The 23,680-nt window shown below is 41.3% G+C and overlaps 2 protein-coding genes across 4 annotated transcripts in view; one reads left to right on the top strand and one right to left on the bottom strand.

Annotated features, from left to right (window-relative positions):
- IFNGR2 (interferon gamma receptor 2) overlaps positions 1–7,484 on the top strand; it is a 12,529-nt gene extending 5,045 nt beyond the window's left edge. For both annotated transcript variants that reach the window (XM_075100640.1, XM_075100634.1), the window contains exons 4-7: positions 1,730–1,875; positions 3,240–3,393; positions 3,763–3,917; positions 6,377–7,484. In XM_075100640.1, coding sequence (XP_074956741.1) covers positions 1,730–1,875; positions 3,240–3,393; positions 3,763–3,917; positions 6,377–6,550 — 629 coding nt within the window. In that variant the 3' untranslated portion in view covers positions 6,551–7,484. The remainder of the gene's footprint in view (positions 1–1,729; positions 1,876–3,239; positions 3,394–3,762; positions 3,918–6,376) is intronic.
- TMEM50B (transmembrane protein 50B) lies at positions 7,474–23,680 on the bottom strand. 2 transcript variants are annotated; one of them, XM_075100644.1, is made up of 7 exons: positions 23,577–23,680; positions 15,805–15,980; positions 15,075–15,187; positions 13,926–13,993; positions 12,908–13,000; positions 12,644–12,701; positions 7,474–10,274 (listed from the first exon to the last, which is right to left on the bottom strand). In XM_075100644.1, the coding sequence occupies exons 2-7, from the start codon at positions 15,901–15,903 to the stop codon at positions 10,229–10,231; spliced, it is 477 nt and encodes a 158-aa protein (XP_074956745.1). In that variant the 5' UTR covers positions 15,904–15,980; positions 23,577–23,680; the 3' UTR covers positions 7,474–10,228. The 2 variants fall into 2 exon arrangements, with proteins under 2 accessions (XP_074956745.1, XP_074956753.1); XM_075100652.1 differs by having other exon boundaries at positions 23,485–23,605.

Below are 23,680 nucleotides of genomic sequence, written 5' to 3'. Positions count from 1 at the left end.
AAATGTTCGTTGTCTGTTCTAGGCTTTTTTGACTCCAATATGTGCAAGACTCAAGTGAGAGAATTGTAGGTTCAGTTAACAAAGACTACAAGGCCTTGACGTGTCACTAGGAATTTGATACTACTTAGTTCCTCTATGGTCGGGTTAGCAGGGCACTCTTTCAGCAGGTATCGGGAGAGAAACAGATGAGATTCCATGGTTAAGGAATATAAGTTTGCCTTAAGTATATAAGGCAAACCTTCCTTATATACTGTAGTTCTTATAAGGCTTAACATTATTTTATGTTAGAGAGTTTTCCATTTTCTTATTTCCCCACTTAGCACTGCAGCGTGCACATGTACACCCCTTTGATTTGTGGTAGTCTGAGTGCAAACTATCTGTTTCCATTGAACAGATCCCTCTTCTAATTAATATAAACTGTGCTGACTACAGTGTAGAAGAGTCAAGGCACACTTTAAATCCTGTTAAATGTATGAACAAGCATACTGTTTTTCTTCATAAGATTTGCTCTTTGCATTGCTGTGATTGGTTTGAGAATTAGAAGAAAGTAAATGTTGAATTTAAAGATACCTCTGAAATGATAATGAAGCAGAGGAATTAATTTATTAACTGCTTAGTTCAAGGTCTCCCATCCCTTGTGAGAAGCAGTGGTGGTCCATGCTGAAAAGAGTATGGTACTTTCCTTGGTGACTTGAGTTCTAAATCTTGGATTTTCTCTAGTAGTAAAGAGTGTGGGGGTGAGGAACTACTCAAATCCTGAGTTGAAGATTACAACTGACGTATCCATAGCTTGTGATGCAGGATTGTTTGGGAGTGGGATCATTTGGGGGTTAGGAAAGCACTGGGCTAATGGGAATACAGGACAAAGGAGAGGCTCAGTGTGGGAGAGATGTTTGTGTGTCTGTTCCTTGGGGGAGCAAGAGTAACATTATGTGATCATTCTTGTGTGACCATCCTTGAGATTCGTTTCTAGATGCCAGGACCATGGGCTGTTTGGTCCGGCTGTTCTCTTCCTTCAACATTTGGATCAGTGCTGCTTGAGAGGGGAGTTTCAGGAATTTGTGAGGACACACAGCAAGGCATTTGCAGTTGTACAGCAACAGGAAGTAGAAAGAAGCTGAAGTTTCTCTACCAACATAAAAATCAGGGGAGCCAGTTTTCTCCAAAGTGACAGCGGACAGAGCAGGTTCTGGTGGATTTTTTGAGGTTCGATAGCAATGATTACATGCGAGGATTGATTTTTAGTGTTCATAGTCACCCCTCTTCAGTATGCAAGTAGCTGTTAACTACTCTAATATTTGCATGAGTGGGCTTTTTGAGATCCTTGAGTGCTTTACAAATGCTGATGAGCTTAACTGGTGAAAGAAGTCAAGATACAAAGGGTAAGTGACTAATGACTCTATATGACCTGTGACCACACAAGTCTCTTATATAAAGTAGTGTCAGTCCTAATACAGTATTTTTCATGATTTAGACCCCAGAGTACTTCACAAAAGAAAGTCACCGTCTTTACCCTATAGGACAGATGGAGACATCAAAGCAAGGAGGGGGGAACTAGTTATTCCTTTTCCAATCTATTGACCCAAACGGTGTGTGTGTTAGAGAACATGGAATATGTGGCAGGCTATTGGAAGGGAGTAAGTAAAGCAGCTAAGTAAAGCTGAATATATAGTACGATGAGCCATTCTGCATCCCAGAGGTTCACTGCTTTTTCTGTGTTTGTTTTCAGCTACTATAGGGCCCCCTAAAGTGAACAGCGTGACCGCAAGCTCTGACTCACTTCTCATTAGAGTCACACCCCCTTTTGGATTTGAAAAAGGTGAATCTCTTCAGTATCATGTGTCCTACTGGGAGAATGCAAGTACTACTGAAAAAGTAAGAACTCTAATTTATTTTGTTCGTAATGCCTTTGTGACTAAGAGTATGAGTCAGTGTCTCTGGTGAAACAGCAGAAATGGAGGAAGAAAACTAATGTAATTTTTTTCTCTAGCAGTGAAGGTCGCCATTTGGTGTCTTGAAAAAAAGTTAATTTGTTCTTGGCACAAGTATCGCATGTATTATGAAACTTTCAAAACCATCTTTTTTACCTCCATGTGAGACAAAAGTTAAATCACATTGCAGATCCAGGGAGAGAATCCACAAAGTGTCAAACGTGGCTTTACAATGGCATTTAGATTCCTGTTTGCTCAGGCAATTTGGAAAACTCTGAAATATCCTTTCTCCTTCCTGTGCTGGCAGCTTTAGTAGCAGGCTGCTTTGGCCTGATGTCGCCTGCTCCTAGGGTAGAGAAAGGCAGAGTTATTAGAAACACGCTGGACACAGCTGGGGTGAACTGTCCCTGTTCATACTGGCTTAGAGGTGTTGGTCTCGTTGTGCCCTTATGCTGCTGTCTGGGACCCTGGTAATTGTGTTCTTGACGGGCAGGCGTTGCAGGGGAGGAGTTAAGTTACACTTAAAAAAAATCTGAAGAAAAAGAAAAGAGGAAGAAGATTTAGAAGATCATTACTCTGAAGCCAAATGATTAAAAAACAGAAGCAGAAAAAAATTTATTTTTAAAATAAACTTTGTTTCAAAGACCTTGCTAAATCTTGAACGCCTCCACTTCCTTCCTCTCTTGCACCACTGTGTATCTTTCTGACACACATAAAATGGCATCACATTTGAGATTCAGACAAGTCACTCTTGTATGCTTCTGTAGGCTTCACCGAGGCTGTTATCCTAGCCCCTTATGGGTTAAAAATTCCCAAAAGACTATGGTGGCTGTGTGGAGACTGGAGTTTTTACACTGCCCATCAGCTGTCTTCCTCTTCAGCAGAAGGAGCTGACATGGTGGAAGCTCCTCACTGAACCACGCTTCCGTCAGCCTCCTCTGATGGTGGAAGCACTTCTCATGGCTTGTTTTTCCCTCCCCCTTCCTATATTGCGCTCGCTGCCTGAGCTGTTACAGAAGATGCGTCAAAGCGTCCAGCAGCATATTGTGGGTAAAATGAGACCTCGAATCAGGGTTCGCACCCTTATAGGTGGTTTTAAACAGTCATGCTTCATTTCCTTTAAAAATAATGAAATTTCAAATGCATTCAAGTAGGAAAGTTGAAATGTATCTCACTGCTTCTCTTGTTCGGGAAAGCTGAATTATGAAAAGTAAAACCTCTGCTTTTTGAGTGAGAAAAATACGGGAAGGGAATTTGTGTCAAAGGTCTGTTTTTTACAGTAATACTTTTTTTTTGTCTTTTAAACAGGAGGCAAAGATGAGAAGTACACTATTCAAAATCGAAAATCTAAAGGAATCGACACTTTACTGTTTTAGTGTTCAAGTAGAATTTATGTCAAGTTTAGATCTCCAGTTACTTGGACTGCAAAGCAACCCAGTGTGTTACAGAACTGAAATCAGTGGTATAAATCTGACTTTGTTATTTTTTGTATATAATGGGATGGGTGTAGAACATGAGTCTTGGATCCTGTAACTGGTTGCTTGCTGGCATGTCAAGTAGAAGCTTGCTTTAGGCTGTGCAATTAAGGGAAAGAAGCTTATGGGAGCTGCTGTTGTCCACGTGGAATCACAAAACAAGCTGAGCACAGGTGTTTGGAGTGCATTGATAGTAGAGTTGTGATCTTAGCCTTTGAAATTATCCTTTGCTTCCCAAGTATAGTAAATCTGAGCTTGCTGTATATTGTTTTACATTTGACTATGTGTGAGTCTGAACCTACCGTATATACAGTGGTTTTTGTTTTATTTTTGGTTTTTTTCTTCTTCTTTTTCAGAGGCAACCAGAGCTGGATATATTATACTAGTATTTATATTGGTGTTAATTTTTGTCAATCTGGTAGCAGTTGGTTTGTTGCTTCTGTGGAGACACCACAAAACAATTAAATATTGGTCTCACCCACCTCTAGAAATCCCATCGCACTTTGAAGAGGTATGTGTAGACATTTTATTTTTCTCCGCCTTCCTCTGTAAAAGACTGATGATTTTGGAGTGAATATGAACGAAGCTAGTTGTTGCGTAACGAGTAGATATAAATAATTGTTGACTTAGTACAAACTCTGACTTTTCTCATATATTATCTCCCACTTTATTCCTTTCTTACTCAACTGAATTATTTTTTTTTCTCTGCACCAAGAGACAAATGCTGCTATAGTCCTGTTATGAAACTGGAGTGAGATTCTCCATTCCTCGACTAGCCCTTGTCCACCCCGTTCTTTGCTTATCTAAGTCATCAGGCCTGGAACAGTTGCTCACTTGAAGCAAAAAGCTTTTGTGTGCTGCAGAACACATACTTGGGACCCTGGATTCTGATGAGAAACCAAATACGGAAAGGCAAACACTGATCATTTTAAGAGCAAGGACTGGCTCGAAGACTAAGGACTACCTAGGGGAATGTTCTTGGGCTTTTTGTTTTTTTCCTGTAGTTTTAGAAATAAGCAGATGAAAAAGTTACCCTGGGACTTTTTTCCTCCTTGTAGCTCACGCATTTCTGTCCTAAATGATCTTGTTTGTCCTGTTCATCTTCCTCTTTTTAGTATTTAAACAGGAACTAGTCTTTTAAGCAATGTTCTTGATTCAAAAGTTCTTGTTCAGCATATGTTCCATGTTTTTTAAGAGCTTGTACTTGTTCACAGCTCTTTGAGGTGTATTTCTTTGTATGTACCTGCATGTCAGAGTAGTCCATTGTACTACGGTGGTTTGGTGACTGTGGTGCTGTTTTCCAGATCTTTATAGACACCTGGGTGAATGAACCCGGACTTTCTGCAGAGTCCTGGGTACATCATTTTCTCTCTTCATGCTACCTCAGCTACCATGGGGCCTCAGTGGAGACAGCTGTATCAGAATCAAGCGAAGTATATCTCTCATAGGGAAAAAAATCCTTGTACAGTGTACTAAAATAGCGCAGCGTTTCATGCAAAGGACTTGCAAGAATCGAGCCTGTTGTACATTCTGGAGTAATTGTATTTATCTGGAAAATGTGCAGCAGAAGTAGACACTCCTGAACAATGTTGAGCATGGTTTTGGGCAAAACACTGATAAGAAATGAAAGAAAATCAGTAAATATGTGGAATTTTTAAACAGGTATTTCTAAAAGGGATCAACCAGCCTCAGGCCTCTCCTCTTAAAACACCTTCCGTGAGTACAGAATACTGGTTATTTTAAGGCAGTTTCAGATATAGAGTTTCAAAAAAATCACGTGCTTCCTTCTTTTACAGAAGGATCTCAGCTTTCAGCGTTGGAGTTATAGGGAGCAGTTCTACTGCAGAAATGCCTTCACATAGCAAAGCCAAAATGAGATTCATTTATGTCTTAAATTTGCTAAAGTAGATGCATTTGAGGTCCCCATATGAAACACTTGTTTTTAATACACCTGAAAAAACAATCCTATTGCCATTAGCCTTGCTACGGTAACAGAGACAGTGGTGCCTTAGTTGAAACTAACGTTAGTTTTGTCCCACAACAGACGTGACTTGAGCTGCGGTCCCGTCTCAGCCAGATTATGACACCTCCTACAGTACAGAACAAGCTTCTGAGTGAAACTACAGGCTATGTCAGTCTTTTAACAACGTGAAGGTGTCTATGTTCCAGACACCTTTTTTTTTTTTTTTTTAAAATCAGGGAAAAAGTGCTCAGTGGCAGATTTTTTCTTTTTTTTTGTTCAGTACATGAAGCAGTGGATGGCTCCAATTCCTTCTGAAATACAAGATCAGCTTAGTGATAGGGAGAGTACATGGGGGTGGCAGGAGGAACAGAAAGCATTTTGTCTGGCCTATGTTTTTTTCTAATGCTCCTTTGATTATGCATTTATTGTATAGCTGATGATTTAATTTTGGAGGAAAGGGAAGCAGAAGGGAAGTCAAAGCAAAAAGTAACTACAAGAGAAGAATGCTACTAGAGGTTTCTGGTGACAATAAAAGGTGCAGATCGGACTTGCCTGACACTGACTAAACCAGAATCTTAGATCTCATTTGCTCCATTGGTGCTTTAGACAAGCTGTCAGTTGCTAGATTCCTGCAGTTGGAGGGTACATCCCCAGCTGTGAAATAAAAGACGTGTTTTCTTCCGTGCTTTGTAGGAATTTGCTTGAACTGACACAAAAAGAATATGAGCCAAAATTTGTTAAAAAAGGAAATTCAGGCTGCTTTAACTCATTTAATGTGCATGACTGATTTTTTTTTTTTTCTGCAGAAATAAGTTATTTTTAACTTTCTCCTTGTTCAGTGTAGTTTCAAGGAAATCCAGAATAGACTATACCTTTATCAGCTGTCACCATGCATCCTGGTCTGATGCAGCTTGCCTAGAGATGGTAGTACCTGCTCTGTCTCTGCAATTTCTAATACATCTGTTCTGTGGGTAGATATCTAAACTGTTGTTTCTGGCTTTTTCCAGTATTTGAGAGACCCTAGCATGCCTGATTTAGAGGTGTTGAACAATTACGCCAAGGAGGACGAGCCCAATGATTCTGTATCCATTGTGGCTTATGGAGAAGGAAGCCAAGCCTGGGGCAGTTCAGATGGCCAAGCTCATTCACACAGCATCTCCAGTGACAGTGAAGTAACTTAAGCGGCTCCCTTGTGAGAATGCCTGTACCAAGTCTTTGCAGAGGCTCCTGCCCAGGAGCAGCACGATGTGGCTACTGGCAGGCCAGATGATGACCTCTGGACAAAATGCAGCCGTAGATAAATGCTGAGTGAGATGTTGCTTCTGGAGACTTGCATGGACCCTGAGCCTTTGTTTAAATGGCTTCTGCTGTGTTAGAACAGAAGCTGTGTATACCAGAGAGACTTAAAAGGTGGAACGTGAAAGTGAAATGAACACTAAATGGCCTGAAGACGGACAGATGGTTATAAAATGGATACAGTAACATCATCGTATTTCCCACCCCAAATTGAAATAAAGTTTGAGAAATAATGGCACTTTATAGTAGGATCTAATACAACCTAGAACTTCTCTGTAATTGAACAACTGCACTGTGAGTGACTTTTAAGTGGCTTTTGTCTTGCTGCCTTATGGGCAAAGCTGGTGTTAGTACTCAATGTGTAATATACCCACCCCAGTATGCTTCTCTGCATCATTTTCAGTACACGCAGTCTTCTGTGGCAGCTTCTTTCCTCCAGATAAAAAGAAATTTTATAGTACTTTACTCTCCTCAGCATGAACCTGTGCAAAGGAAACTCCTCCTAATAGCTGCCTCCTAACACATAAATGAGAAGCATTAATCTTCTGCTCCTGCAGTGAGACAACTGTTCCTCACAGCAAAACAAACTTCAAAATTATTTTGCTCAGAACTTATGTAATAGGTATCAGTAACAATCAGACACTAAAATTTCTTGTTGACTATCGGAGTAGTCCTGCAAATGAGAAGTTGCGTGAGGGTTCCGTTTCTGAGTCCCTTAAAACAGAAGACTGCAAGTTAAGCCTCACATCACAATCCTGTGGGGTCTGGAAGGTGTCTAATAAAACACAAAGAACAAATAAACCACTTCTGTAGTAAAAACATTGGTTTTATTTGTTTGATTTGGTTCCTGGGTTCGATACAAATTGTTAAAAAAAAATGAACGATGCTTGTTTATTTGCAGATGACTTGTTCAAATTACCAAGGTCAGTTAATGAAGCTGGCCGCTGTCAGAGCTGTGCGTTATCTGGAGTAACGCTGTTCCACCCATTCCAGGAATACGCAAGACTGGTGTGAAACATCAGTAAGCTTTCTTCCCCCCCCCTCCCCCCCGAAAAGCTTCATGAAGTTGTTTCCTTGTAGTTAGGTAACATGCCAAGGCAACAGTTATCTGACGACTTAGTCACATTTCAAGTCCGGTAAGACTTTCCAAGTCAGCCATAAGCTGCGTAATACCTGCTTTAAGTTCATCCCCACTCTTTTTATATATACTGTGCTGTAAACAAATGAAGAACCCCAGGCTCACAAAGGAACAACCTAAATGCATAATAGAGGATAAGAGGCAGTTGAAACCTCTCCCCTGAATATTTAGCCTATGACTTCCTGAATAAGCCCTACGTTAGGCTGCTGTTAGAGTCGGTACTATGTATTTTTAATGACACAAATAGGCCAAAGTTAAAAACCTCTCATTAGGAGTAACTCAAGGGTTATCTCCACAACTGCCAACTGTAGCAGGCCAAGGCATTACCTAAACTGAGCCATCCCTATCCGCCTTGGCCTGTGCTGGCACTACCTGTGGTATAAAAGCGGACTTCAGGATGTTCTGCATGAAGCCCATGTGGTTCTTGTACTGCGCCTGTTTTCAGCTTAAGATACTGGAAAAGCCACACACTCCAAGCTGTCTCTTTTCTTCTCTTAGCAGCTGTGTAAACATAGAAGGGACAGTCAAGACCTACTTGCAAGAAAGCAAAGTTCTGGTGAAAAATGCAGGCAACCTCAGAAAGAAGCTCTTGCCCTGCTCTTAAGAAAACTGGTTTTTAAGTGGGACCTTGCATTAAAGCATGTTGTAAGAGTTCTTGAAGTGTCAAACACTGAGCTTGTGCTGTTCAAGTGTCAGGTGCAAGGTACTGTAAATGGGATTAGTTACAGGCCTCATCTGTTCCTCACTTATTCCCAAGATCCTAAGCAAGAAACTGAGACCTGAAAACAAAAACCTCAGGCTTACTTATCAGCTGGTACAAGACTTGCTTAAAGGTCAGCACTACTTGAGCTATTACATGGAGTACTACTGTACGGTTACCTTGTGCAGGTCACTGTTTTGAGAACGTAAGATAAATTTTATTGCAGTTTTCTGAAGTCACAACTGAACAGACAATTTATGTACAAAGCTGTGATTAACACCAGTGAAAATATCGTAACTCACTGCAGGATGGTGACATCGGGATGAAGTTAGTCTAGCCAGTAGCACAATTTCAGCTGCAGTATTCGCTTCATATTCTGTCCACTGGGGAGATTCCCACAAGGGAGCAATTAGATGACTAACAGCGTACAGTAACCATACACAGAAGTTACATTCTGCAGTTTACCACCATTTGGTCAGCAGTCTCGACACGTGTAAAGTTATAAAAGCTTTTAGACACAAGGTAGATTCAAATGCTTTAAAAACCACATAGAACTGGTAAGATAAGGAAGTCATCAACAGCAAGATGAATATACAAGATCAGTCTGAAGTTATAAAACACTGTTCTCCCTTTCTGTATACTCCAGCTAGAAGAAACTGGATTTCAATAATGGAAGCATTCCCATAAAGTGCCCGTGAAATTTAGGAGATAAAATACCTCTTAACTGGGGCAAACGGCAACCCTAAAACCGGCAATTATTTCAAGGTAAGACTGAGCAATAAATACATCTACTATATCCCCACTTGAAATGCTTGCCTTTTAAATAGAAAAGGTAATAGGTAGCAGGATAACTGTCCATTTATCAGCAAAAAGCTTTCCCTGAAGAAAATGATGCTAGCATAATTTTAAAGATGTTAGTCTGACTTTCAGGTATTCTTTACATTCCTTACGTATTACTGGCATCTTTTTTTTTTTAATTATTCTAATATCAGTAAATACATTAAATACTAATTGGTATCTATTACATTGAACAGCATGAAATTAATTCTAAGGATTGTGGTGCTACCAATTGTCATTTGTGCTATAGCAATCAGAAGTCAAGAACAGTTCGATTTACCATGCAGAGCCTCCTTAATATAGGACCTTGTTTAAAAATTCATAACCCTTTACAAAAAAATAGCTCCTTTATATTTTCTGAACAGTTATATAAAATTCTTAAAATCGGCTCTTATCTCAGCATACAATAGGATTTACCCTCATTAGACACAGGCTTGGCTGGGTCGCTTCCAGGTGCTGACTACTTCCCCAGGTTACACAGGCAGGCCTTGCAAAATGGGCTCTAGCTCACCTACACATAAAAAGAACAACCCCTTTTACAGGGTATGGGCTTTACCGTGCTGGCTCACTAACGGTTCCACTGAAGTCTCTGATACACATGAAGGTTTGGAAGATCAAGTCTTAGGAGTTGATGGAAACCCATGTATTCAAAGAAATAAGCCTGAAGATTTCAGAAAGAAAGCCTGACATTCCCTTTTTAAGATATATACAGTCATATGTACATATTCACAAGTCTGTCCTGTGAAAAGAGGGAGCTTGTTACAGAAACTGTAATTTATCTCAGTCCATACGATTTAGAAAGCAAACCAAGAACAAATAAATGTAAATATATCTACATACATAGTACAACATAGCAACTATGGAATAGACAATGCTGTATGTGATCTCTCATCCCCACAACTCCTCTGTTCTTCCAAACTTGTAGATCAGAGTACTAAAGGAGGGAAAAAAAAAAAACCAAGAAACCAAAATCAGATCATACATAAGGTGGAGAAAGTAATTTTAATAGTATCCTTATAATCTTACACTACCTGCACTGCAAATCAACATCCCTCCAGTAACCTTAACTTTTATTCAAGTCAGTATCTGTTTTTTGTACTTACATTTAATTTACTATGCATTGCTAAAACTATGAGATCCAGTTGAAGCAGCTGCTCAAATAAAAAATAGCCTGTCTCACAGTAAAAGTGGCTGCCCTTCTGAAGGAAAAAGATTTAAGAGATTCTACAACCAATCCACAGAGTTACAGAGCAGTAAGTCTCATCCTGGCATCTGGCAATCAGCCGAACATAACGCACAGTGCTAGGATAGAAACTAAGCAATTAAATTTTTATGAGGATCAATATTCTTTCTGATTTGCTGTGGTGGACAAGTGAGATGCAAATTACAGTTTGATTTCCAAAATTCCTTTTATAAGGTTGACTGCAATTACATATTGTCATGAATAAAAAAAAATGTTGAGGGAACAAAACTAAGCACGATTTCCTTATTGCTCCTCATACTTCAATTTTTTTTTTCTTATAGCCAAACAGGTGGTAAAGAAGGGCACATTCATACTAAATCAGAGAATGAAGAGGGAGGGAAATGAGAAATACTGTCACTGAGAACAACAATAAGCAGCAATGATAAGTAAAACAAGCTGGACACCTGGGTGATTAACTAGAGAAGAGAATGTCCAATACAGCATACAAACTAAGTAAAAAAACTGGTGGAGTAACAGCCAGCGCTGAAGCACAAGTCCTGAAGGAGGCACATGGTCCAGGGAACACAGGCAACAGAACAACACTGATGGAAGACCCCATTCAATAAAGCAGAAGTTTTGGATAAGAATATTGAGAAGGGCATCGCTGATTGACCCAGAGCTGGTCTAAGGAAAGGAGCTACGTCAACGGATGGACTTATCAAATGTCACTGCCTAAAGTGCACAGTGGGATGAAAAAGGAAGACCTTTAATTTTATTTTTTTTTAATAAAAAGGTTGTAATTTGTCTCATAGTGCATACCTAGAGAACAAATTTTAGAAGACAAAAGGAAACAAACCTAAAATACATCTACATACAGAGTACAATAGAAACCAAGGAAAGATGCTTTCAGAAACAAAAAGCAGCTTCAGAAATAAGTTCATCAAACTACTGAAATAAGACTAAAGATTTCAGGCAAGGTGAAACTATCCTCAAAGTCTGAAATGTGATACCGACGAAGGCAATCATATGCAATACTACGGAAGATATTTAGGAACTGCTATTTTCTGCAAGACCATAACTGATTTTCCAAACAGGGAAGCACAGCGGAGCCAGTCGATCTGGCTCACTGCAAAGCATTTGATCAGCACTAGAAGGAAAATGGTTAGCATGGTAATTTGAATGGGTAAGAACTTGCAAAAGAGGAGGTTATGTGAACTTTTTCAGTGACTGATCTTGGAACTCTTTTATTAATTAATAAAATTCATGACTGCAGAATGCATTATACATATAAAAAGAGTTAGTACAGATATAGTTTCAGAGCATCACACAATATACTTAATGATATGAAGTGAAATAAAAGAAACAGATTGAAGTGTAGTATTACAAAACATACCATCATGCTCCTATTAAAAAAAAAAAAAAAAAAATCACTCTTCATAACTGAAAGCTCATCCAGTAAAAACAAACCTAGGTGTATCACTTATTAGATGATTGAGCCATTGGTATGAGAGAGTCAGGAAAAGAGCAAGAGGATCCCCTACCTAGTGCTGCTCAGATATATGCCAAGGTATTTTGGGGTACAGAGGTGAAATTGTCAGAGTGAAACACTGACAATATGTCACCCAGAATACTGTCTATATCCTTGGTCATCCACATTCTAGAGCTGTAAATTCAGCAAGACCAGAAAGAGCTGGACTAACAGGAACATGAGGGGAATGAAGAGCCTCTCATGGACTGAGAAGGGGTATGTAAAAGATTGTTTCTAAGCTCTGGAGCAAAAGGAGTAGAAAAAAGTTGCAGATTAAAAAAAAAATTAGGTTTTACAAAATAGTGTGATCAGTTTATGCATGGAATAATACCACGAGTTCTCTGTATAATGTCAGTTTACTCAATGACCCAAGAGGTCCCGTTGTCACTCCCCTCAAGTAAAGGTCAGGGTGGGTAATAAATCAAAATATGGAGGGTTCTGCATTGAGACCAGCAAACTCCACATTTTGGAAGGTCAAGCCTGGAGTCAGCCTCCAGCTTTCAGAGCTTACTTTCCAGGAGTATCAATGTGCACAGAAGCAGGTAAGTGAGATACCTCTTTGGAACGAGGGAAACTTACCCAGGTAACTTACCTGAAAAATATCAACGCATTTTGGAAAAACACTGCTAATCCAGGGTAAACATTAGTGTCTGCAAAGTAAGTAACAACAGAAATACTAAGTTTTTTCATATTGGAAGGTGTATTTAAAACACTATTCATAGTATCATTCACTGACTACAAAACTAGATGGTATGGCTCTGACAAGAGCAGACCACACACTTCCATTCTTCTGGATTTTCTGCCTTTTAGCTGACAGCAAAAGTACTTTTCTCTATATGAAAATAAACAAACTTACTCTGTGTAACATACGCTCCAAAAAGAATCCACATTGAAGCGATAAGTGAACCAAACATCAACATAAAGCCAATGAAGAGCCAGACACGAGCACCTGCAGGAAATATTAAGACCTCTGAGAACCATGTAGAGTATTAGCCATAGTGACAGACGATCCAAATATGATACAGCTCTGTTATGATACACTATCTTGCTGAAGGCACAAAGGGAAAGGATTAAACCCTATATTGAGGACAAGACAAACCAAAATTTGCCTTCTCTAGTAAAACACATAGTAGCTGGATTCCCCTTACTTTAGTGAGCAGACACAACTACCAGAAATATCCCCTCATCTGTGGCGAATGCCTACAACATCACTTAACACAAATTGGAGTGGACTAATGATGAGGTACTTTGCTAAAGATATAGTGTTTCTGAGGTAAAGATGGCATTCCAGTAGGGTATGTAAAACAAACCCTTCCTGTGTTCACTTCAGAAAAATATTTTCAGAGAGGCAATATCTACCATGGCTAGACAACACCTGCTGAAAAAGAAAGATGATGCCATTGAGAATAATCAATCTGCTCACTCATGGGAAAGGAACAGTATTTCTATGCAAAGATTCTCTCGAGCTGATTTATGAACGACACACAAAAAAGCATCGTATGCTCGTTCAAAAAAAAAAAACAAATCAGTAAATCCTACCAGATTTCCGGGGAGGCATTCTACAAATCACATGAGAACAGATGCTGGGATCCACATGGGAAATAGTAAGGGAATTACAAAGGAAAGCAGAGAGAAGACAGCAGGTCCACAGACACCACCCAGTAGGTGACATACAGAGGAAAGAGAACGTTTGTGATACATTCTAAAATAAGCCATTCTTAAGGAATGCCTGCTCCATAGACTACCACAGGGCAAGAATTTATTTCTCCCAGCAGCTATACAGAATTTGCAGAGGTTTAACCACCACTTAGAAAGAAAATAACCACCTAAATAATCAGTCTTTGAACTCAGCATGATTTTTAGAGTAAATTTACCTGTTCTTCCTAAACATCCGTCGCTGTAGCTGTCTCCTCTCACCTGTGCATTTGATACAGCATTTATCCTAGGAACAAAAAGAGTGTATACACCTCAGATTATTAGAAAATCAATTTATAAGTAAAGAGTTATCTTTTTTAGGACGTGCAAAATTCTGGGAAAATTACTTGTCATTTTGTATGGTCACATACTATTACATGGCCCTTAATGGAAGGATTCCAACCGGATTTCAAGCAAACCCCGTACTTGTTTGTAAGTCTTACTTAAACTTTTACATTAACAGACCTGTAAGATGAAAGAATTACCCTTTTTAGTGACTGAAATATTCCTGGTCACTTTCTGGCTGTTTAAGTTTTTAAAACATCTAAAGCCATTTCAGAGGAATAAGAACAGCCAGTAACACAGTGCTGTCACTGATACAAGTTGCTTTTTGATGCCTTTCCTTCACAATGAACACTCTAAGTATTCAAGTGAGAGATACCCTGTAAGGAGGGACAACACATTTTCTTAAAACAAGTTACACTGCTGAGGAAAAAAAACCAGAAACTTTCAGATACCAAGTGTTAAGAAGGTCTTGCATATCCAAATGCATCCTTTTTTCTTGTCAAAATTCTATGATTCAGTAAAAGCTATTACTTCTCCTTCAAGCCTGCAACATTTACATCTTTACAACAATAGCTATAATGCTACTACCTCAGCTGTTTGAGGAGGTTTTGAGCCAGAGACAGCTGTATAAATTATTTAAGAACAGGGGAAAATGCAGTCAAATGTTTTACATTGAGGTAAGCAACTGGGCAGCATTACATGCATTTTGATCTAGGAATCTAAACACTCCTTATAGAAAGCCACTTGCTTAAAGGAAGGTCTGCTTTCTTACGTTCAGCCAAAGTGCTTAGGAAAAGCAATTTAGCCCAAACAGGGTGGGGGGCTAGGCCGAACCGTGAATAAAGAGACGATGATCAGAAACAAAGGCCACAGGTAAAAGAAAAAAGGCCTTTATATTGCCATGCAAAAATGTACGACAAGATTACTCATAAGTGATTTATAAGCAAGCGATTCAAAGTTTTATCATACACCGTATTGTCTAGTAAAAACTGTGTTTAACAGGTCATGTTTATTTTATAAGAACTTCCTTTATATACACTTACATGAAAAAAGCTAGTGTTGAAAACACCCCACAGGTATGGAACGCATGGTTCATTTGTTCTGGCTTGGGGTAAACTACTGCAGCATCTATCATTATCCACCAACCTGTGAAAAACTAGAAATAAAATACACCAGTATAATCAGGCTAGAAGCATTCAGAGACAGGCAGACAAAACATGGCAAATGTTCATGCACACCATTAGTGTAATTGTCTTTTAACAAGTATGAACTACTCCAGAAAGTTATTAGCTTTAAGCCGGACTCTAAATCTGTTTGATATACAAGTTCTGCATAAGCCTTAATGCTGATGTTTTCGGATAAGCATTTGGGAACTGGTCACATTTTCTATTCAAATAAAATGTTGGTGTATAGCTAAATTCCCTGTACAGCTTTAAGAAAAAGAATCCAGATTCTAAGCCCATATGAGATACTAACTATGTATAACATAGGTGTTCTAACATACCTAATCATGCCAAAAATCCATTAGGACTTTCAATCTTTTTTTAAAGAGGACACAGCAGAACTGGTACATCATTATCAGAGAAAATGCAAAGTTATGTGACCTGTAGAAAAGCTGCTTAACAATTACACTTTTAAAAAAAGTTAAAGAAATACACTGGATTAAGGTGCAGTTAACGGGTTAACCCTCACAGTACATGAAACAATAATGTAACTTTGTCATACTTCCAAATTTGTCAACACGGTTACGATTCACGTCTTCTCAAAACTTACCAACACACCCGCAACTATTGAAGCGATGGCATTTCTTCTTTCACTCCAGTCAATACACTCACATTCTGGCCACCGGAAGTTGTCTAGGAATCCTGCCATTTCCTCAAAGATTAGATTGCCCTTCTTGTTTTGCAGTTATACATGAATTCTTCCATGAACAGCTGTGTCCTAAATACCTGAAACACAGTCAAAGATGCATTTAATATGAAATAGTAAAATCCTGAGATGTTCAATAACCACCACCAGCAATCTTTACAATGCATTTTGTTTGGGGCTTTTTGTTTTAATTTGGTTTGTTTTGGTTTTGTTTTTTCCAGAATTAAGTATTCGGTATACTCTAAGGATGCTATATCGAACTGTATTAAAAAAAAGAATCTACCTTACAAGCAAAATTACAAAATAAAATCATCACATAACCCAAAAACTTATGCATCACATATAAATTATCATATCTGAAACAGAAATTAGATTGAATGTACTGTGTTCAAATATATGAAAAAGCAAAAATAAAAGCAAGCAAAAAAGCAAATATTTCAATCTAAGTTTCAGCTTCAAACCATAACACTCTCTCTGACATTAGCAGTTAAAAAAAAAAAATCATACACACAACAGGGCTCCATACGCAGACCAGAACTTTGTCTTTGAGCTAGGCCCAGGAACCCTGCATGTGATACCTGTATTTCCAGTCTCCAAATAAGATAGATGATATAGTCCCTTTCTAACATTGGGAAAAAGGAATCAACTCAGTGAATCAACTAATACCAAGGGTAAAGAACACCCCACTGCACAGAGAGAGGATCACACAAAACTTTCAATACAGGAAGACGAAAGTAATTAGTGTTACAAAGTCACTACTGAAACAACACAGTTCAACAACTTGGCGAGACAGTAGCTGTAAAAGGCTCTGCACCATACTACATCTGTTCTCACACTGTAAGGTGATTAGCATATGTATATAGTAGCAGTGTCAGAAGTTAAAATATTTAGTTTTTCTACTGAGCAGTGATTCACAGCCACCCCTAATGCCATTCTATTTCGGTTTAGTATTGTCAACTTCCGTATTTTCCTGATCTGCCATAAATAATTTCCAGATACTTGTTAAAGGCTAACAACGGAAAAACATCCCTTATGATTATATTACAGGAAAAACTGATGTAAAACATTTTCCTGGTTAATAACAGTAATTAAAAGTCTACACTGAGAGGTAAAATAAACAGAGTTTGCCTACACTACAAACACAGGCCACCTCCTATGATAAAAGAAACTCGTCCTTCCGAATCTAGTTCCAGAAGTCCATCCATAGTTATGATGCTACCTTAAATAATCGCTCAATTCCAAAATTATTTTACTTTTTATAGTACCTGGGCTCTACTATAGAGTTATTTTCCTAGATTACACTTTTACCTAGCAATTTTCAAATCCCTATTCTTTCTACAACTGTCATACAGAATTGCCATTACAGATTTAGGACTGCTTCTACAGCCCTTCCTTCTTTTCCACTCTTAAAATGGCTTCATGTGTACTTTATTTGTTCCTCTTCAACCCCTGCATGTGTCTCTTCCTCATCCTGCAGTAATCCCTCCCTTTTCCTCCCAGCTCCTTGCCCACCCCCACCAGGACGCAGCTCATGGTTCCCATTGCTGTCACCAGTGAAGACTACACAGCTCTCACCCTGCGATGTGGCTGGCCACTAAACAGACAAACACGCTGCACAATTTCTTCTCCCCTCTGAACACAGCGGTGGTTATGACAAGTCTGCCGAAGCCACTATCCTGCCTGTAAATACATTTTCAGTCATTTTCAGAATGACCGAAGCTGTATTACTTCAAAGTTGGTTTTTTTCCTTTGGAATTTTTTCCCTGTAACGGACCATTTAAATAGTGTTAACATATCTAAATAAAATCAGCTCCTTCAAACATAATGTGAAGTTCTACTGCAATTCAGAAAGCAGGCCAAGAAAAGCCAATGGAAAAAATAATTTCAGATATGTCAACAACAACAGAAGTTATACTTCATCCTCTACTTAATGTCATCCAGAGGTACCTCGACAGGCTGGAGGAATGGGATTGAACAGGAACCTCATGAAGCTCAACGAGGGGAACTGCCCAGTCCTGCAACTGGGGAGGAACAACCCCACACACCAGTATGTGCTGGGGGCCACTCTGCTGGCGGGCAGCTTGGTAGAAAAGGACCTGGGGGTCCTGGTGGACACCAGGTTGAGCATGAGCCGGCGATGTGCCCTTGCCAGAGAAGGCTACCAGTATCCTGGGCTACATTAGACAAAGCATTGCCAGCAGGTCAAGGGAGGCGACCCTTCCCCTCTACTCAGCACTGGTGAGGCTACATCTGGAGTGCTGGTACCAGTTCTGGGCTCCTCAGTACAAGGGAGACACAGACATACTGGAGAGAGTCTGGTGAAGGGTCATGAAGATGATGAAGGGACTGGAGCATCTCCCCTATGAGGAAGGGCTGAGAGAGCTGGGACTGTTCAGCCTGGAGAAGAGAAGGGTCAGGGGGATCTTGTCAATGTATATAAATACCTGACAGGAGGGTGCAAAGGGGTTGGAGCCAGGCTCTCTTCAGTGGTGCCCAGTGACAGGACCAGAGGCAATGGGCACAGACTGAAACACAGGAGGTTCCCTCTGAACATCAGGAAACACTTTTTCCCTGTGAGGGTGACCAAGCACTGGCACAGGTTGCCCAGGGAGGTCATGGAGTCTCCATCCCTGGAGATATTCAAAAGCCATCTGGACACAGTCCTGGGCAACCAGATCTAGGTGGCCCTGCTTGAGCAGTGGGGTTGGACCAGACGCCCTCCAGAGGTGCCTTCCAGCCCCATCCATTCTGCAAGACTGTGTTACTTAAGAAATAGCCTGTTCAATTCTTGGATGAGTTAATGAAAGGAATCTTCTTACTCCAGCAAAAATGCTCCAGTTCAAAAGGCTGAAATGAAAAAATTCATTCCCTTCTATGATTTAAAAGGATTATACAGTTTGTTTTGCCAGCTAATATACTGCCCTGGTTTCAGCTGGGATAGAGTTAATTTTCTTCCTAGTAACTGGCGTAGTGCTGTGTTTCAGATTTAGTATGAGAGTAATGCTGATAACACACTGATGTTTCAGTTGCGGCTAAGCACTGCTTACACTAAGTCAATGACTTCAGCTTCCCAGGCTCTGCCAGCAAGGAGATGCACAAGAAACTGGGAGGGGGCACAGCCAGGACAGCTGACTCAAACTGGCCAAAGGGATATTCCATACCATAGGACGTCATCCTCAGTACATAAACTGGGGGGAGTTGGCCAGGGGGTGAAAACCGCTGCTCAGGGACAGCTCAGCGGTTTATCTTCCTTTGCTGTGCTATTAAACTGTCTTTATCTCAACCCATGGGTTGTACTTTTTTTTGTCACACACACACCACACACCCCCAGTTCTCTCCCCCATCCCACCGGGGGGAGGGAGGGGTGTGAGGGTAAGTGAGCAGCTGTGTAGTACTTGGCTGCCAACCGGGGCTAAACCATGACATGTAATTAAGCCAACTTCCAATCCAAAAACTAACCAGCATTTATCCTAGTAAAACCCTTTCAACTTTGCAAAGTCCGTAATGATAAATGTTACGGCTACCATACACAACACAAAACCACATCTTAATTATTAAGTGTTTTTTAAATATTAGGAGACAAAACAGGCATTGAGCTCACTTCTAAAATCTGAGACAAAAATCTCTCTCAATTCTTAATCACATCATATATTAAATGAAGTTTCCACAACTTCATTAATGACAAATGAAGCTAGGGAGACTAGGAAAAGTTGATTTTAAAAAAAAAATACTTTCTAAGATACAGGGCAACCTTCTGCCAAAGGATATTATTTTATCAGAAATTGTATTTTTGGTGCTTGACACTGGCTTACAAACCTGCACTTTGCTTTAACCTTATCTTTGTCCTCAGGAGAGAAGCACCCTATATAATGTGAATAGGTGAGATAAATACTATCTGCTGGCAATCTTTCTACAGTGAAAACTAGTAACTGACAACACAAGCCTCCTGTTTCACTGGAATAAGATGACAAACATGGAGAAACAAGGTACAGAGAATTTGCAACAGAACACAGACAAGAAGTCTAGAATTATTTCGACACGTGTCTAATGCCAGAAACTATTTTGATTTCAAAAAGAAAGCTTAGTGCTAAAGCAGGCATGCAAGAATACAACTGGCAGTAAAATGGAACAGAGGTGCTAATGCAGCTGCCCTTTTTCTAAGATGAACTAAACATTAACTGCTGCCACTCAGAATTCTGCAAAGGAGTCTTTCCCTGAGGTATTTCAAGAGAGCCCCACTTCACAATAAAAAATAATTAAACATATCTCTCACTACTGCCATAGCTCCGTATGTGTATTCAGATACATGACTAAAAGGCAGCGATACACCATTTCTTCCATCACTACTGAAGATGCCCACGTTCTGTGACCAACGTGTGGATATTCCTCTCTTCTTGAGAGGAAAACACCATCTCTGATCAAATGCGCACCCAATTGAGGGCATGACAAATAAGGGCTGTGGGGTTTCCATAAAAAAGGATGGCAGGAAGCAGACTGCAGGATGCCAGAACAATTCATCCAGCCTAAAGTCCAACCAACTATTTTCCCGTGTTCTCATTTAAAAGGTAAGCATACTGCTGATCAGAGTTACTGAAAGGACACACAGTACAGAGCCAACCCAAATGCAACGGGTTGGCCGCCCTCTCTCAAGCTGTTAAATAAACACCTAGCTATCGTACAATACGGGGTTTAATATGCTAGAGGGAAGGGATACACTGATATGCCAGAGGGACAGGACCCATCCAGAGGGACCTGGACAAGCTCGAGGAATGGGCCCACACAAACCTCATGAAGTTAAACAAGGCCAAGTGCAAGGTCCTGCACCTGGGTTGGGGCAATCCTCAATATCAATACAGCCTTGGGGACAAATGGAATGAGAGCAGCCCTGTGGAAAAAAAAGGACATGAGCTGGCAATGTGAACTTGCAGTCCAGAAAGCCAATGGTATCCTGGACTGTGTAAGAGGAAGCAGGTTGAGGGAGGTGATTCTTCCCCTCTGCTCCGCTCTGGTGAGATCCCACCTGGAGTGCTGTGTCCAGCTCTGGGATCCCCAGCAAAAGACAGACATGGACCTGTTGGAGCGGGTCCAGAGGAGGGCCACAAAAATGAAGGCCTCCCATTTGGGGAGGTTGGAACACATCGCCTAGGAAGAAAGGCTGAGAGAGTTGGGGTTGTTCAGCCTGAAGTAGAGAAGGCTCTGGGGAGGCGCTATTGCAGCCTTTCAATATAAAAAAGGGGCTTATAAGAAAGATAGAGAGACTTTTTACCAGGGGCCTGTAGTGACAGGACAAAGGTCAACAGTTTTAAACTGAAAGAAGGTAGGTTTAGACTGGACAGAAGGAAGAAATTTTTTACAGTGAAGGTGGTGAGACAATGGAATGGGTTGCTCAGAGATGATGTGGATGCCCCATGATGAAAAGTGTCCAAGGCCAGGCTGGGTGGGCCTCTGAGCAACCTGGTCTAGTGAAAGACGCCCCTGCCCATGGCAGGGTGGTTGGACTAGATGATCTTTGAAGGTCACTTCCAACCCAAACCATTTTGTGATTCCATGATAAAGTTCCATATGCATGTGGTGCTCAACACCCCTAGCAAAAAAGGAAGTAAATAATAAGCTATATTTCAACTGTGACAGACCAGTGACACTGTGAAGCTGGGTCCCCACCAAGACCACAAAAGCGAGGCTAAAGTTTATCCTCATCTGGGTTAATATGGACACATACATAAGTTTTAGCCCAATTATATCCTGCTACACAGACAGAAAACTCTGACAAAGACAGATGCTTTCAGTTGGACTTTCTTACCTTAATAAAGGTACAAAGCTCACTCCCTTGGTTTAAGGTTTCACATCCACATACTTTGCAGCAAGGAAACAGGTAAAACCCCTTGTTTTAGTAGCCCTTCAATGCCCTTCCTACAGTCTGTCTCCTCCCCTTTTCCAAGGGCAAACAGGTTCTCCCACTGTTCTCAGGAAACATTTCTCACTCATGCCCAATGAACAGAAACACAAGAACACCTGCAAGAACAAACTGGTGACTGAAGAACTAACAAGGACAGTTATACACTCTGTAAAAATAATACGTGGTAGACCCTAGCACTCACGTTAAAACAAGTAATATATTATTTAGCCAAAGTGAATTGAAAACACAAGGATTGGAGCTCAAAATTTTCAACTGAAGATCAGTTTCTCTCTCTCCCAGAATGAACTGATTTCACTTTAACAAAATATTAAAAGGAGTTGCAAGAAAATACAAAAAGAGTCTGCAAAAAGAAAACTGTCTTGCACTGCACAAGCACCGTGGAACCACCAGGTTAGCAAAGAACAGAACCTCCTATTTCCAAAGAAGAAACTAAAAGATAGGAAGAAGAGAAGAAATTTAAAGTCAAGAAGAAAACCCTATTTTCCTCAAAGAAGACAGCATCTTTCACAAGCAACTGATCAGAATATGCTTTAAGCCACATACTTTCCCCATACACGTGTATTATGAAAATATATTTGGCACAGTCACTGTAAGGAGCTTATGTGAATGTTTCTATTAAGTCCACTGTAATTTTTTAAAGGGGATCTTTAGACCAACTCACTCATTTCAGTGATTACATGCAGTTTCACTTTCAGTTTTCCATTCACCATAGCATTATGCTATATAGTATTGCAGAAAAACAGGAGGAGGAAAGGAAGGAACTTTTAAATTAACTTATACAAAAATAAGGCCGCGTGGCAAAATTATTAAACAGGTTATCCCCTCACACGAATCTGTGCGATGCTCAGCCCTAGAGCAATGTGGCTGCTGCCTACAGCAAGTATTCTTTAAGAGCGCTGTTAAAGTTTGAAGACTTCAGAGAGGCTGGAAAAAAGATCAATTCTGCAGTTACCCGCAGGCCCATTTTCGCGCGCAAGAGCACACCGTGCGCATCGACACCGCTTTAACGGGCTCAAGCCATGAGAGGGCAACGCGAGGCAGAACCCCAAAGCCCCGATCGACGTCCTGCCGGTAACTGCTGCGCCGAGGGCAGCGTTAATGAAAGAAAAGTGATTTTGCTTTGTTTTTTCTTTTTTTTCCAAATTTCACCGGCAGACCTCAAACTTTCTGCTCGGTCCCACCGCGTCCCTCCCTGGGGGCGGGTAACGGCAACCTGAGGAAGGCCTGACGGTTGGGGGGGGGGGGGGGTTTGGGGGGGGGTGAGGATGTTGGGGGGTCGGGCCCCAGCGCCCCCATGCCCCGCTCCGCCACCCGCAGGCGGGCCCGCCGCTTCCTGCGGCCGAGGCGGCGCTACGGCGGAAGGTCGGTTAGGGCTCCGGCCCGAGGGGCGGGGAAGGGCGGCCGGCTCCCCCCCCCCACCGCGCCGAGCCCCTTCGCCCTGCTACGCACCGAGTGGTGCGTGGGAGCCCCGGCCAGCGCGCCGGCACCGAGGGGGCTGCCCCAAGATCTGAGCGGAGGTTGGGTGACGAGCCGCTGCTCCCCGCGGCGGAGGGGGCGGCGGGGGGGGTCCCCCGCGGCTCGGCGGGAGGGCAGCGAGGGGAACCGGTAGCGCGAGGGGCGCTGGGTGGGTGGGGGGGAGCGCGCGCTACCCCCGGATACAGGCGTACCGCACTATCCTCCCGCTCCACCGCCCCGTCCCGTCCTGCCCCGCCGCCCCTCGCCCCCACCGGCGCGGGAGGGAAACGACGTCCGAACATACCCCCCGTCCTGGGCGAGACTCTTCCGCCTGCGGGGGAGCGGCAGTGGGGTGGGAGAGACCCGCGAGCGACGCGCCCGCCCGCCAATCGGAAGCTAGCGGTTCGC

This window comes from Phalacrocorax aristotelis, chromosome 1 (genome assembly GCF_949628215.1).
Source record: "Phalacrocorax aristotelis chromosome 1, bGulAri2.1, whole genome shotgun sequence".
Classification (NCBI taxonomy): Eukaryota; Metazoa; Chordata; class Aves; order Suliformes; family Phalacrocoracidae; genus Phalacrocorax; species Phalacrocorax aristotelis.
The sequence above is the reverse complement of the archived record's forward strand: the minus strand, read 5'-3'. Positions and strand labels throughout refer to the sequence as shown.